Source organism: Enoplosus armatus, chromosome 14, assembly GCF_043641665.1.
Source record: "Enoplosus armatus isolate fEnoArm2 chromosome 14, fEnoArm2.hap1, whole genome shotgun sequence".
Classification (NCBI taxonomy): Eukaryota; Metazoa; Chordata; class Actinopteri; order Centrarchiformes; family Enoplosidae; genus Enoplosus; species Enoplosus armatus.
In genome coordinates, this window is record NC_092193.1 from 19,675,047 (window position 1) to 19,691,389 (window position 16,343).

At 41.3% G+C, this 16,343-nt stretch overlaps 3 protein-coding genes across 3 annotated transcripts; 2 read left to right on the forward strand and 1 right to left on the reverse strand.

The window, feature by feature from the left end:
• Nucleotides 1–626: 626 nt before the first annotated feature.
• Nucleotides 627–5,418, reverse strand: abhd4 (abhydrolase domain containing 4, N-acyl phospholipase B). Its single transcript, XM_070918920.1, has 8 exons — nucleotides 5,295–5,418; nucleotides 4,064–4,149; nucleotides 3,750–3,854; nucleotides 3,330–3,618; nucleotides 1,838–2,025; nucleotides 1,642–1,753; nucleotides 1,349–1,535; nucleotides 627–1,192 (listed from the first exon to the last, which is right to left on the reverse strand). The coding sequence occupies exons 1-8, from the start codon at nucleotides 5,342–5,344 to the stop codon at nucleotides 1,103–1,105; spliced, it is 1,107 nt and encodes a 368-aa protein (XP_070775021.1). The 5' UTR covers nucleotides 5,345–5,418; the 3' UTR covers nucleotides 627–1,102.
• A 466-nt stretch (nucleotides 5,419–5,884) lies between these two features.
• dad1 (defender against cell death 1) lies at nucleotides 5,885–8,773 on the forward strand. Its single transcript, XM_070919327.1, has 3 exons — nucleotides 5,885–6,179; nucleotides 7,438–7,594; nucleotides 8,515–8,773. The coding sequence occupies exons 1-2, from the start codon at nucleotides 5,969–5,971 to the stop codon at nucleotides 7,566–7,568; spliced, it is 342 nt and encodes a 113-aa protein (XP_070775428.1). The 5' UTR covers nucleotides 5,885–5,968; the 3' UTR covers nucleotides 7,569–7,594; nucleotides 8,515–8,773.
• A 3,684-nt stretch (nucleotides 8,774–12,457) lies between these two features.
• Nucleotides 12,458–16,343, forward strand: pigr (polymeric immunoglobulin receptor). The gene is made up of 8 exons (XM_070918925.1): nucleotides 12,458–12,542; nucleotides 13,198–13,542; nucleotides 13,645–13,726; nucleotides 13,934–14,160; nucleotides 15,452–15,548; nucleotides 15,867–15,955; nucleotides 16,090–16,148; nucleotides 16,254–16,343. The coding sequence occupies exons 1-8, from the start codon at nucleotides 12,497–12,499 to the stop codon at nucleotides 16,341–16,343; spliced, it is 1,035 nt and encodes a 344-aa protein (XP_070775026.1). The 5' UTR covers nucleotides 12,458–12,496.

Consider the following 16,343-nt stretch of genomic DNA (forward strand, 5'->3'; position numbering starts at 1 on the left):
TACCCACCGGTACTTGAATATGTGATTATGACATTTTATCCTTGTATCCAAGCTATACTTGGATTGTCTCCACCATATTCTGATTCATCTCTTTTGTTTTGCTTCTCTGTTTTATTCGTTGCATGATGTATTGCTGTATCCCCTCTTTTGACTGACTGTACATTAGCAGCATCCTTTTAAGACATCCTTACGCACTTTTATGCTTGGAAGTTCATTTTTGCTGAAAACACGTCTGTACTGTTGCTTTAGTTGGATTTTTAAAAACTTGTAATGGAGTATTTTTACATTCCAGTGTGTTCTACTTTTACTTAATAATAATATGTTTATTTATAATATTGATAGCACCTTCCAAAATGACCATCCTATAAAATATGATACATTGTTTTAAACTAAAACAGTGTGTGAAATAGTTAAATTAGGTCCACCTCGTCGCAACATTAAAATGCTGCTTTCATAATGAGGACTTTGTGCTTTCACAAATAAATTTTGAATGCGCACTGCTGACAGGCAGAAGCGTAAAGCACACTGTAAACACAATAGAAATGACACCTGTTACTGACCTCTACTGGTTGGGTCACGAAGTGCATCGTACGTGGACTTCTACAGAGGCAGATCAGAGGGAAACGGTTTGTATAATAAGCTTTTATTGATTTCAGTGTATAAAAATACTTAAGAGACTGGCAGGGATCGGAGTACTTCATGGTTCATGTCAGGCACATGAAATGAATCAGTAGCCATGTGGCTGCTCTGCAACACATGGCTACCCAACCCAGTGCGTCCAGAGTGGTGTGCGTGTTTCACTCACTGCTAAAGTAAAACACTGGGAAACATATTTTAGCACTGACTTAAGTGGTTCAGTCATTAAATAAATCCAATCATATGTTAAAAATAAATCATTTGCCAACATTACTAAATTGAAAAAAAAAAAGCATATATCAGCTAACAAATAAACTCATGTTGCGCTACATGACGTGTTCTCGATATGCCCCGACGCAAAACCATCCAGCATGCTGCACAGGTTACAGTGCTAAAAACACCATCAATTGTCTATATACTTTCAGTCGCACACAAACATACACACACAAACACACATAACAGGCGGTCAGTTGACAGAGTTACATATATTTTCCACCACTCTGTTGAACTCCTCTGGTTGATCAGCGTAGACGTGGTGAGAAGCTTCATCTATCAGCTGCAGAGAGGAACAGATCAGGGAATAAAGACGACAAGCGCGGTCAGCAACTATACACTACCACGTGAATTACAATTACACTAATTTAAAGGGGAATTTCAGGGAATACTCATAATTGGATAATATCTCCCTCATGACCCTCTTGTCTCTACTCACCAGCACTTTGGTGTGGGCCTGGTTCCTAATCTGGACCACTGTGTCCCCAGATGAGCTGTCCACCCAGGATCGCGCTCCGTACAGCATGGTGAGGGGCATGGAGGGGGGCAGCAGGTGAACCCGCTGCAGCATGGGCCTCTTGGCCCAGCCCAGAGACTCTGACATGGCCCGGAAACCCACCTCACCACTGGGGAGGAGGACAGGAAGTAGAAAAAGGGTTGTAGGAGATGGGTCAGCTTTTTTCAGGCATTATGTCCTGCTATTAAAAATGTGATCACGTGATGTTGGCTTGCCTTGGGGTTTGTGCGTTACAGTGGTAGATGTACTGCGTCATAGTGTCATCATCGAACAGATCTTCGAATTTCCTTTTGAAATCGGGACGGAATCTGTTCACCAAGCCCGGACCTGAATCAATGACATACTGTTAGATGAGTGGAAAGAGTATTGTGTGTCACAGCACACTATCAGGTAGACAATAACGTATCTTACCCCATGGGCCTGCTGCTCTAATGACAGCCAGTGGGTTGAAGAGGGAAACCACTGCTGCAATAGCTTTTACCCAGCGTGGAAGGGGAGGCCTTTTCACCACCTCTGCCCCCTGACCTTGATCCTCTTGGGTCTGTGTCTGGGGTCGCTCAGGGAAACCCCAGGGGTCAACCAGGATGAGATGTGACACTCTGTGAGCAGAGAGCAGAATACAGTGTAATATCCTATCAACTGGCATTTATTTGTCTTCAGCTTGGGCCCAGCACACGGTGGTGTTGTTTTGGATACTACCACTAGGAGGAGAACAAATCCAGACATTTCAAATTCTGCACACGGCAGCTTTAATTTTTTTGCTTTCCAGGTCTGTTAACCAGACAATATGGAGGTACTATTTGAAATTAACAGATTTTTTGGGCCACTTTGGGGCAGCGGAAATAAGGTGTAACCACAACACGGACATATTATCACCTTATAGAGCGATTACGGTCAACGCTTCAGCAAACCTATATTTACACAGCCACACAAATTGGCATTCATTTGGAGTCGTGTCTCTGGTCACCTGATGAACGCAAGTCAAATATTCACTCTAACTGGAACGCCTTTTTCCAATAAGTTCACTTTGTCTGTTTGTCTTTGGTGATGGTCAGGTAGTGTACAATGGGTTCGACACTTTGATTTTCCCCTTTCACGTTACACAGTAATTTGATCTATTGTTGATAAAATATGCAGCTTCAAGTTTTACATTAAAAAGATAGTCAGAGGTTGCCAGGCAACCAGAGGAGACTCCCAGAGGCCAAAGCCAGGCTAGCGGTATCCCTTTGTTTCCAGGCTTTGTGCAAAGCTAAGCTCACTGGCTGCTGGCGGTAGCTCCATATTTACCATACAAACATGAGAGTGATATCTAACCCTAAAAGAAAGCACATGCGCTTATTTCCCAATATGGCAAACTATTCCTCAACGAGCGTGACGTTTTCATTGTGCTGCTAGTACTTGGATTTAGTAACCAAATCCAGCAAAACAAGATCATGAACATGTTTGGAAAATTCTACAATTCTACAAAACATCCACAGCATGAATTCCTGTGGAAGGCTGTGGAAAATCATCAGTGCCAAAAGAGATCATATCAGACTGGCATGGACTTTAATTGGCCATATTCATTCCTTACAACTGAATTTCATATAAAATTGATTTCTTAGATAAATATATGAGAAATGATTTTGTCAGGTACAAATACTGCAGCAATACTTCATTCGACAAAAACATTTTCAGACTGATATGAGACGTGATCAGATATGAGCCAGATTAATATTCAACATGACATATTAAATGTATGCTATTCAAATACACTCCCTGCCTTCACTTATGTCTTTCCACAGAACATGACTTACTGAAGTCCTGAATCCTCAAACACAACACTCACTCGCTGCAAGTACCCTGTTCTGCAGCTGCTCCTGATTATTTGATGGTTTACGTGGTATTCCATTAGTATTCTTACCTAGAAGGGTACTGGATTGCATAGGAGGCAGCCAGGTACCCCCCAAGACTGTGTCCCAGCAGAATCATGTTCTCCAGGCCTACAGACTGCCTCCACTGCTCAATAGAGTCGACAAACTGCTCCTCTGCCTTGGTGGCGTCGGAGGGGAAGGGAGGCCTGGAGCTCCTGCCGAAGCCCAGGAGGTCAAAGGCGTAAACCGGCCGTGACCGACTCAGCGTCTCTAGGTTCCTGATCCACAGGCCTACCCCACCTCCAAAGCCATGGACCATCACCAGGGGAGTCTTTAATGCTAGAGGAAAAAGAAGGTAACAAAAAAAGACATTGTGGAGTTACGTCATGGGTCGTATAATGCATGCAGCGCTGTGGGATTACTGCTGCTGCCTCCCGATAAACACACAAAGACTGAGAGGAGGGTGACACCTTGTTCTGCAGGTTTGCACACTGCCTTGTGGTTGAGGGTCAGAGTCCATATTCGATCCTGGTTTGGTAAGGTCACAAACCTAGCCCATAGGTCATTCTGGATACCTGTCGTGACCAGACAAAGAGGAGCAATGATAAGTGTTCCCTCAGTGAGGTTCTGTGTTAGTTTTATAGCTAGTGACATAACAGCTAGTGTTATATTACACTTACATAAGCTCAACATATTTTATAACAGATATTTTATAAGGGGTTAGCAGCTTAGTTGCATTTATATTAGTTCCTGGTGGTTATATAATACGTCAAAACATTCTCACAAGCAAGAATCTTGGACTCTGTGGTCTTCAAAAGGGACATGGAGGTTGGACGCCAGGAAGGCCACCAGCTCCAGACTGAACCTGATCTAACGAGGGAGAAAACACAAACAAAGACATGAGAGGAATGAAGAGATCAAAGATAGCACAGGAAATGTACAATACTAAAGCCTCTGGTGCGAGTCTAAGGTTAAAGCCAGTGTTATCATTATTTGCATGGGGCGTGAGTGCTACACGCCCAGGAGTGTCACATTTCACAGCCGACGTGCTGTCAATCAAGCTCTGCGCCAGGACCCACAACAGTGATGCAGCGGTTAGTATTTATCATGATCACCTCTGACGTCTTGAGAGCAATCATCATATGAAAGTCAGGCAGTTTACAGTGCGACGCGTACAATACATGTACAAAAATAAATATTGCCATCCTTCATTTCAGGCTAGAAACTAGAAAAAGCGGGTAAGCTGAGCCCCCCCCCCCCACACACACACACTTCCTCTCTGATTGGAGGTAGAAATAGGCCAGTCTCACATTTTCACCTCCACCATCAGCACACCAGGAACACCACCTGACCTCCTACCTGTTCTGCAATCAACTGGCAAGTGAAATTTGCTGAGTCATCCAGACAAATGGCTGGCTGTGGGGTGTCACTCACAGCTGCCCTTGTCTCCAGAGAATGACAATTAAAAAAACCTGTTGTCAGGAGTGGCATATCAAGACAAGCTTGTGCAATCACTATTATACACAGCATGCCACTGCTGGGTCCTGGGTAAAAATAACAACCCATATATTCCTACAATAATGATAGGGGAATTCACAGTGAGCCATTGATGGACTACTTTAGGATCAATTTACACTGATTTTACTACAGTTTTTTCCTCTTCCAGTCACATAAAGCTTACTTGTAATTGACTTTGTGTTGTATTAGTGTAAAGACAGGTGGCTACACTTAGAAAACGAAAACCAAGATATGTTATAAGTGCACATGGACATAACACAGCAAAGTACCACTGTATGGCAACATCTGTATTTCAAATCCTAACAGGCTAGGTGTGAAGTAGGTACAATGACACAGCACTACACTATAGGACTGTATTACACAGACCCAAATACGTGTCTTAAAGAGAGAGAGCGACACAATAAACACAATAACGTTTAGCTAGCATGTGATGTAAGAAGGCTAGCAGTGTGCTGAAGGAGGCTGCACTTGTCTATTCAGCTGTGTAAGTTACTTACGCTGTCTCACAGTCGTTCTGAATCGGAGCTGTGGTTGTAGCGGGATCCATTGGTGGACATATTCAGATGACTACATTCAGTTGACAAAACGCTCCTCTGTACCTGCTTTGAAATTACACTACTGTTGTCTGGTTTCTAATGTTTTGTAACGCATACATTCCCAGGTCAGCTGACCGGGCACAAAGATGGTCTATTACGAAGATGCATCAACGGTAAGCACAAAGCGTCACTCGGTAATAGAAAGTCTGAAGGGGCGTTCATGGTGAACGAAAAGCGAATATTCGCCCTGTGTGACATTAATTACAGTGTTTATTAGCCACAAACAGCCAAATGGACGGACCAGTACTAGTAATATTTTAGTGTATTGCTGCTGCTTTGTACGACGCTTCTGCGTGTATTACTAATTGATGAAATTCAAAATATCAACTCGAAACACTGTCGGAGTAAATCATCTTTCTACTTTTTACACCTCTGTTGAACGGTGGGCGGCGTCAATTTTTTTTTCAACAACGGGCTCTTTGCTGTCTTCTTTTCCGAGCGACTCGGAAGATATTCTTCGTAACTCCAAGGCCGCTTCCGGTTGAGGAGGACACGTCACTCATTCGATTGAGGAAGAGGACCCTCGCAGAAAGCGCTTCTTTGACCCATTTTGTTAGAAATAAGACGGCCGAATCATGTCGAATTCAGTCATATCGGTTATTTCTCGGTTTCTGGAGGAGTACACCACCACGACTCCCAACAAGCTGAAAGTGGTGGACGCATATTTGCTGTACATTCTGCTGACAGGAGCGCTGCAGTTCCTCTACTGTCTGCTCGTCGGCACCTTCCCCTTCAATAGCTTTCTGTCGGGCTTCATCTCATGTGTGGGCGCTTTCATTCTCGCAGGTAAATAACGTATTCAGTTAAATGGTGGTTTAAATGTCTTTCCAGTGAATGAAACAATGCGTCAGTCAGACACTGGACTTCTGGCCTAACGTTGTTAGTGAACGTGTGTGCAGACACAGGTTGGCTAACCAAGCTAGAAACCCATGGCTTGAATTGTAGTTATGTACAAATATAATAAAATGAGCGTACTTTCATTATGGAAATATTCACACACTCACTACTAAAATTAAAAACTACACTCAGCTGTCACTTTAGGCACACCTAGGTAAAACTAATCTTGTCTAGCCCTATATACAGTCTATGGGTCTAGCTAACACGTAAGCCCTGCATTAAATGCTGCCTTCATTAACGCCATAATGTTCAGTTTTGTCAAAACCTTTGCAGAGAGATGTTGACTGAGAGGTGTTTCGAGTATTTAGTCCACCCAGTTTTTCTAAGATTAAATAATTGAACACCTTAGTATAATACAGTTTTATGATGCATAATGTAATGCATTTCAACAGCACCACAAACGACTGCATTGAACGTTACCATACAGTTGATTCAAACAGTTTCAACAAATACTGCACATTAAAACCCTCAGTGAGACTCATGAAGGGAGGATTTCTTTGCATCAGTTTTAGCTACGTGTGCCTAATAAACTGGGTGTACATTAGTACTTAATTTCAGTATAAATTCCCATAGTGGAGGACAGTGAAAACCCTGTTACTCAGATCTATTGACATAAGTAGGTGACTTGTGAACTTCTCCGTAAACAATAAAACGGGTAAGATTTAGCAATTGCGTTGACGCGATGATAGTGATGTTCACTGCATTGAATGGTGTGACTGAACTAGACTGTGACAATGGGATTGTAAGCACACGTGGCTTTTTGTAAGAATCCAACTTTAAAATCTATTCGATTAACCGTTTAGCTATAAAATGTCAGACAATAATGATGAATGGCCCATTAGAATTCCCCAAAGCCCAAGATGACCCAACCAAACCCCAAAGAGATTTACAGTGATGGTAAAGGGAGAAATACAGCAACTCCTCACGTTGGAGAAGCTGGCACCAGAGAATGTTTGACATACGACCTTGATGAATAACTTCAACTAGTGCTGAAGGTGATACATTTATATGCTGAAAAACTGATGAGCCATCCCATTTGTGATTTAACCGATGATGAAATGATTTGTTAGTAGCAGCCATAATAATGCCTGTAAGTGTTATTTAAGGTGTACTAAGAAACTAATAGTGTCTTTTTCTTTTTTCTTAGTGTGTCTTCGTATCCAGATCAACCCACAGAACAAAGGAGAGTTCCTGTCTATCTCCCCAGAGAGAGCCTTCGCTGACTTTCTATTCGCTCACACCGTCCTCCATCTGGTTGTGATGAACTTCATTGGTTGAAATGGACCCCCCCGCTTCCCCAGAAGGTCTATATTCCACACCTATATTTCTCATTTTAAGAGTTTTTAAAGTTGGATTCTTCTTCTTCTTCAAAAAAAAAGAAAGCCATTTGTGCTTATAATCCTGAAGTCTAGTTCAAATCACAATGGAGATAGTCAGGCTAATTTTCCTCTATTTATTGGTGTTTTAACACATCCAACACCCACTCATCATAGTCTTTTCTGTAGTTAGTTTTCCTTCCGGCTGGATGCTTTATGCTATTATGACGTTCGTGCAGCTGTTGGTGAAGACTACTTGTTTGTTTGGGTGATTGATTTCTCCAACATCAAGTTTCAGTTTGCACTTTCTGGAGCCTTGACTGAGCCCACTGATCCATTAGGCCTGAACATTTTCAGTACTGACAGTATATTCTGTTTTTTAAGCACAAGTCAAGGATGACCACAAAATCGTTTAAAGAATGTATTTTCTTTAATGTGTTTTGTACCATCAGTTCTCTTGAAGGTGATGTGTGATATAGTGACATAGTGTAGAGTCTTTCAATGGACAATAAATTAGATTATATGAACTCAAAGGATGTTTACGTGGGCTTTTATACTGGTATACGCTTTACTGTATTGGTTTCTGCTTGTAAAACAAGAAATATACCCATGTCCTTTGGGTGCTCTCAGTCACATTAACCGTTCTTTCCAGTTCATCACTTCATTCTCAGTGGAACAGCTCCAGATAGCGCATGTGATAAGATAGACTTCAGTCTCACTCCTCTGGGGAGATCCACATGATACCACATATTGCTTTTGCTTACTAGAAAACAGCAATTTTTTAGTCTTGCAGGCGGGCAGAAAGGCCACACTGCATTCTCTTGTTTCTCAGTTGCCTCTGAACAACTACTCCCGTAACCTCAATGTCACTAACCCAACCATCTCTTCTTCTTTTCTTTTTTCTATAGATCACGACAAGAGAAGTTATCAAAACTCCCCTTTAAGACATGACGCTACATCTGCGTTTGTGCCACTGATTTGGAGAGTCCCATCCCACCTTCAACACTGAATTAGTTGCATCTTGTCGCTTATGATGCAGTACAATTTTCTTACTGATAATGGTGGATTTTGTTCATTCTTCTTTTTTTTTTTTTAAATGTTCAAATTTGTAAAGCATTCCCTTTTTTGCACCGACAAGAAGAAATAAAAAAACAACTGAAATGGTGACCTTGTGAAAAATTACATTTTGTTTGCAACAACAATAGAGTTGTCTTCAATAATAACACTGTTTAAGGCCAGGAAGGTAAAGAATGGTAGTAGAATATTGCATGTATTGTGTTCAAAGATCCATAAAGCAGGTATCTAAATCTTTTGAATGCATTATATTCTCTAAACGAGTGGGAACAGATATTCTTTTTAGTAAAAAGATACATTACAGGTGGAAAACATTCATCATATTTGAACATACAAAAGTTATTTATTTTTAAATTCTAAGTACCTTACGTGAAGCAATACCACAAACAGACAGTGCTGTACACGAGTACCTCCCTAACCCACCTCTATATAGTCATACTGCAGCTTCAGATATAGGACTTTTTACATTAGGGTTTGGGTGAGCTGCATGCTACATCTGTAGTTGGTTGCAGAAAAATATACATCTGTTTAAAGGCTGATAAGCATACGTCACCAGGAAAGGGCTTTCTTGAGCCAATGAGACCGACAGTGTGAGGCTTTGAGCAGCAGGCCCACCGCCTATCATGCTAAGAGAAGGGAGAAAGCAAGAACATTACACCGCAGAGCAAAGAGAGGGTTCGCTTTTATTACTTGTTCTGGAATAACCGATAGAGTCACCATTCAAGCTCAACAGCTTTAAACTGTGCGGGGGGGGGGGGGGGGGGGGATGTGTGGGCCAGTTTGAGCTGCATTATGAAACCGCTTTGCATACAGAGATTAAAAGTAGACTGAATCATGCTGGCATCCCAGGTTTCTCCTGTAAAGGTCAGATCTAAATCTCTCTTCTTTTTTTTATAGCAGACAAAGGCAGTCTATCTACATCCCTCCACATACTATATGGACGACATTAGCACCCATTAAATGTATCATCCTGGATATAGGGTCAGGAAAGGTACTTACTATCAGTGATGGAAGATGTATTCAGATCCTTTACTCAAGGAAAAGTAGCAATACCACTTAGTAAAAGTACATAAATATTAACAGCAACAGTTACTTAAAGTTTAAAAGTAAAAGTACCTGCTATTCAGGCAAAATGGCCCATGTCACAGTTATATTGTTACTATATAGTAACAGTAAAAATAGTGCTATACCAATAGTTAGTATATTATACTATTGTATAATTCAGTGGTGAAAAATAACCAAGTACTTTACTTCATACATACATTTGCATTTTCTGCTGCTTTATACTTCTATTCCACTACGTATTAGAGGGAAATATTGTACTTTTTATCTGATAACTTTAGTTGCCACTCTACAGATTCCGATTAATAATGCAAAATATAATCAGCAAATAAATGATGATGTATTATTAGAGGTTAAGATAAGACTTTATTGATCGCCAGGGGTAAATTCAGTGGTACCCAGTGGTATATTAAGAAGCTAAAATGAGCTTGAGATTTACCAGCTGCAACATCAAAGTAATGAGCACATTAATGCTCCAATAATTATAATATAATATATATAATAATTACATAATATATAATACATTATTCAGAAATTGGCCATTCTGCATAATGAGTATTTTTACTTTCAGTAGTTTGAGTATATTTTAATGCAAATTCTTGTGTATTTTTATTTAAACAAAAATTTTAAATGTCTGAGTTATACAGAGTATTTCCACGCACGTATTGCTACCTTTACATAAGTATAAGACCTCAGTGCTTCTTCCATCACTCGTATAATTGTTCCTGATGCATTTACATGTAAGCCATAATTTAATGTAGTGATTGGTCGAGGTCGAGCTGATTGTAGGTATTTTATATAATGTTTGGGGGTTTAACTTAAAGTGTAACAGTCTGCAAAGTAACTAAATGTGTAGAGTAAATGTAGTGGAGTAGAAGTATAAAGTAACATAAAATTAAAGTACAGGTAATTAAGTTCAGCAGAGTAAAAGTACTTTCCACCACTCCTTACTGTATTTGGTGCACAAAGGAATCAGATCGCAATCCATGTGTTCCTGAAGGTAGATGATATTTTAAGGGAGCAATTTATATTGCAGACTCACTTTGTCTGTTTGACTAAAGTGCTCCTTCTTGCACTGAAAGAAAAAACGATCTCATTAACTAGTCTCCATTCAGAGCAGGGCAAAGTAATGGGATTGCATTCAAACCACTAAGCAAGTGCATATTAGAGCCCCGACAATAAAACCAAACATTAGGAGGCATCATGGCTCAATTTTGCTTAAGCCATACATATGCTGTGTTTTTTTTTACCGTTACAAACATGAAGACATTTTAGAGTCCGAGTGTGGGGGATGACGGCACAGAAAGTGACAGAAGACCTTTTTCAGCTGACATTTTAAATCAGGTTTACATGCTCTGTGGGACACAAGGAAAGTTGTGACTCTCTAGTTAATCCTGCTTAGTTTGATGCATCAATCCACCAAAATAAAATCTATTTCAGGTCTCCTGTAACAGAGGCAGACAGATATGTAAACCAGTCTTTCACAAAGCTGAAAGGAATGTCAGGAAAATGGGGTCTGTCATGGGCCTTGACCGGCTGGAAATAATTAGTTTTGTGAAAGTTAAGTTTCGTTTCTCCAATCTGCCTGAAGTTGTCATAGGAATGAGGTCATTTTCAATTGAGAGTTCTGCCTACAATTTTTCCAGGAAATGCGTGACCATAAAAAGCTTTGTAGCCAGAGCAAAAAGCATGGGACTTTAGAGACATCCTTGACACCCTTCACAGAGCAAATTGAAAGGCTTGAAATAATTGTTTGTTAATTCAGTGGCTGAGGGGGCTGTGTGTAGAAGCTTAATCCAACAAATGAAGACTGGACCAAATCCAAAGTTTTCAGGCATCAATATCAAATAATTTCATTGTAGCCTGCCAAATGAATTCTCGGCATTCACGGAGGGAAGGCACTCAGCATTTTGGTTGCCTGGGAGAATAGGTAATTAAAAATTTGGCTAACACTGAAATAATGAAAGCTGGGGATATAAGAGTAAAGAAACCTTTGTTAAAACAATAGTTAGACATTTTTGGAAATGAGCTTCATCGCTTTTTGTAGCCTACGCTAAATATGAAGCTACAGCAGGGAGGTGATTAGCTTAGCATAGCGTACAGGCGCCCTATATCTCATTTGTTTGATCTGTGCAAGCTGTTTCCCCATGTCTGCAGTGGTTATGCTAGCGTAAGCTAACCGGCTGCTGGCTGTAGCTTCATATTTACAAGACAGACATGAGAGCGGTATCAATCTTCTCATCTAACTCTCGGGAAGAAAGCCAACAAGCCGATGTCCCATAATGTTGAACTATTCCTGAGGTCCTTATTTCTCGAATGTGAGGGGGTGTCAGAGAATGTAAATACTGTATATCCTCTGGGGATGTCGAAGAATACAGAAGACATTAGCAAATGGGTCACTTCACAGAAATACAACACATTCTTATTGATTTACAATTGCATTAGGTTGCAGTAAATTCAACTTTACTAGTTTGTCCCGCTCTTTTAAAACGAGCCACGAGCTGAGAAATATTTACAGACTAAAACACAGAAAGCCTTGACAAATCATGGTATTTTACGTCCGATGTTTGCTAAAAAAAAAAAATATGCCTTACTATTAAAATCTTACTGGCACCTACATGGTTAACAACTGGAACATCTGGATCCAACTTGGGGTCACATGACCGAGGGGGGAAAATGACATTGCGGAACCTGGAGACTGTGTTTACACAAGCGAGAGAGTTCACTTGGTAAACTTCAAACTGGCGGTGAAGCATGCACCTCTTCATACTAGCCCTCAGCCTGCTACCATGGATCCCAGGTAATAACTGTGACTACCCAGGTCATATGCTTACAAACGTTGTACAATAAGCCTTTGCAGCTGCTTTTTCTTCAGCAGATAATTGATGAAAAAAAAGAGTTCCTGGGATGATTAATGTCTATATTGAATAGCCCCCTCACTCTATCATTGTACTTTTGGCAAATACTGTGAGTATACAACAATGTAAGATGTTTCTTATGCCTCACTTCTCCTTAACGTTTCAGTACTTTTCTGTCTTAATCATTTGTTGAAGACAGACAAGAAAGGTTGTTAAAGTTACCATTTTCTGCGGGAGCCAGAGAAGGCTTTTTTTTTTTTCTTTTTAAATCTTCCCAGCTTCTGTGCTGTTTGCCCCTTGGCAAGACTTTGTTTGATGTTTATTTTGTCAAGTCTCCAAAGGCCTGTTATATTTGTCCCCCCAAATCTCTATTATAGATGGATAATCCAATTCTGGAATAAGAAGTATGGAGAGGGAAGTTAAAATAGGAAATGTGTTTTGTTGCAAAGGAAACTGAAACCATAAATGTGTATTGCTCAAGGCCACGTTTCCCGTTCCTCAATCGCAGAAGTGTCCACTGTGAGTAACTGCTCTGTTCTGACTGCAGCAGCAGTTCAAGCTAGTGTTCAACATTCAATCATCTTCACTTTCCATCAGCCTTCCTCTGCGGGGTAACCACTGGGAAAGAGCTTGCAGTCATGGAGGGTCAGTCCCTCACTGTCCCGTGTCTTTATGAGCCTCAGTATGCCAGCTATGTAAAATACTGGTGTCAGGGGAGGACGAGGGAGTTCTGCACCAGCTTAGCTCGAACAGACGACCCCCGTTCGGCCAATCCATCTGAGGACAAAGTGAGCATTTTTGACGACCCGGTCCAGCTGGTGTTCACCGTGACCATGAACAACCTGAAGGAGGAGGACTCTGGGTGGTACATGTGCGGCGTGGAGATAGGTGGCATGTGGAGCGCTGATGTTGTCGCTTTCACCAACATCAAGGTCATTCATGGTGAGTAATGAACTGATAAACCTTTATTGAACGCCCGAAGAAAAAACACTTTTATTCATTTCAAATGCAAACTCTTAGTGGAAGTTGATTCCTTTCCTGCAGGTATGTCAGTGGTGAACAGCCAACTGAGTGGGGAAGAAGGGAGTAGTGTCACAGCTGAATGTGTCTACAGTGAGAGATACAGGTATTTGATGGTCCCATATGTTGTATTACAATTGTGTCAGTTTTATTTACCTTCAGACCATAGTAGAATTGTCACATGTAGACTCCAACATTTTTAAAGCATCTGTAAACCTGAGAAACATGGTTATTTGTTCGAGATTTTCAACTGAAGCCAAACCCTGATGGACAGTCAGCCTTCACTGACTCCGCTGTGACTGCTTACCAACAGAGAAAGTGAGAAGAAGTGGTGTCGGAGTGGAGACTGGAGCTCCTGTCTGCAGACGGGTTCTGAAGGGAGCTATGAAGACACTTCAGTGGCCATCAGCGATGACAGAACTAGGACTTTCACTATAACCTTCAAGAAGCTGCAGATGAGAGATACCGGCTGGTACTGGTGTTCTGCAGGACAGCAGCAGATAGCTGTACATGTGCTGGTCACATCCCGACCCACGACTAGTAGGTTGACAAAGTATATAAAACGTGATCCTTTCATGACAATTTCTTGCATTCAGTGGGAATCTAGACAAGTCAGAGAGCCATGCCCTTTCACCACATGAAAGTTGAAATGCCAAAAGTTTCAGCAAACAGCCTTTTTACACATCCACGGAGCAACATCAGCATTCCATTCAAATTGTGTCTTGCTTTGGTTTGGTTTCCACCTGCTCCTTAGAACAATATCCAGCTCATTAGCTGCTACATATTCCACTATATAGTTGCTAACTTTGTGTGCCATTTGGTGCTGGGCAGGTAGCGTACAGTAGGTTTATAAGAGTCTTTTTTTGCTAAAAACAGCTGCCTGCTGTGGTTTGAAACGGGCTTCGTGAGAGCAGGGGAGTGAACCACAACAGTGAAATTGTGGGCGGTAAAACCAAAACAATGAGCTGAAAGACACCAAAACGCTTCATAGAGCGGAAGTGCAGAGTCAGCTGAACATTCTCTGCGGGTTCCTCTACAGCCACGCTCGCAGCTCTATGGGGCTGTATTTAGGCACAGTGATGCTACGCAATGCTAACCTCGGCATGCTAACCTGCTCACAATGACTACCATGCTGATTTTCAGAGGGTATGATGTTTACCAGGTTCACCGCCTTAGTTTAGCCTGTTAGCATGCTAACGTTTGCTATTTGGCACTAAACACAAAGTACAGCTGCGGGTGATGGGAACGTCATTGGTTTTTCAGGTATTTGAATTTTGACCTGATGATGGCGCTAGATGAAAAGTCAGCGGATCCCCAAGTGATTACAATTCATTCTCTGGGGAACATAAATGTCTGGACAAAGTTTCATGGCAATCCATCCGATGGTAGTTGAGATTTTTCTCTCTGGACCAACAGACTGATTGACGTTGCCATCCCTAGAGATTCGCTGCTAGCGTGACTAAAGAAAATTGTGAAAATGTTTTATCATCCCATACCAGGTTTTATGGTTGTTGCCTAGATGGTGGTCTGACTTGCCAATCGAAACTCCAGAGTGTTACTGAAAGGTATTTAAACCAGGCATTGTATGCTTGAAAAGAGGCACTATTCTGCATCTATGTGGCCTTTTGAAATGAGAAGTAGCCAAGTGCAGCTTTAACGATCAATATGTGTTTGTGACAGATGGCAGGGGCTCTCAGGTCCCCAGCTGTACAAGGTATCGATTATCACGAGTCACTTATCAAGAATATTGATGCGGGTGCTGCTACACACACTCTTTTGCTTATAATAGTACATCATTTTTCATCCTTGTGTATAATATCTTTATCTGCAGCAGCAGTGTCTGTGACATCCCCACCTACAGCAAGGCAGTCTGTCGCATACCTGCCTCCACCCAAACCCATCATCAAGGGGTCCTGGAGCAGTCAAAGGTAAGAGAGAACCTCGTCAATCTGTAGTTTTCCACCTAAATTTACCTTTAACATTTCTAAGTGCCAGTCCTTTACCACACCTTCTATGTTCCACGTGATGCATTTCACACCATTAGCCATTAGGGATGCTTTACTATACCATGTCATGGTGGAGTTCACTCAAGTTCAGTTCAGTCAAGCACAGATAATGATCTTCCCATTCTTGCCCAGAAATATCTATACGTCATCGTCTTGGCCGTCATGTTGTTATGTAAGAACAGTTGCAGGATAAGCCTGAGCTGCTCTCGAAGCTGCACTGTGTTTGTGTTTGTGTTTTAGTCACATCTTGGAGCCTTTGATGGTGTGTGCCTCTGTAATGCTCCTTGTGGGCTTGGCCATATTGGCGAAAAAGTTGTGGAAACTGCACAGTAAGGCAACTTCTCATTTCTTTGAATATTGAATTATTAAAGCTGGGCAGAATCATGCCACTAACTTCATCCATTGGTCTATGAAATATTTTACAAGCATTTCATATATTTGCATTATTATTTGTGGCATGAAGATCCTCAATATCCGCTTCTAGAGAAGGATCCTGTGCTGGCGACGAAAGCAAGACTCAAGGTAGGCACTGTCACTATTCTATTACACACTATTTAAAAGTAAACACCATCATCAAGGATATGCTTTAGAGATTATTGTACTCATTTTTTTCTCTGTCTCCCACAGAAGTGCTCAGGGGATGTAGGTGACCTGCAAAACACTGCTGTCATTTTCATTGACAAGGATTCCCAGGACATACATATGTACGGAGCTTAG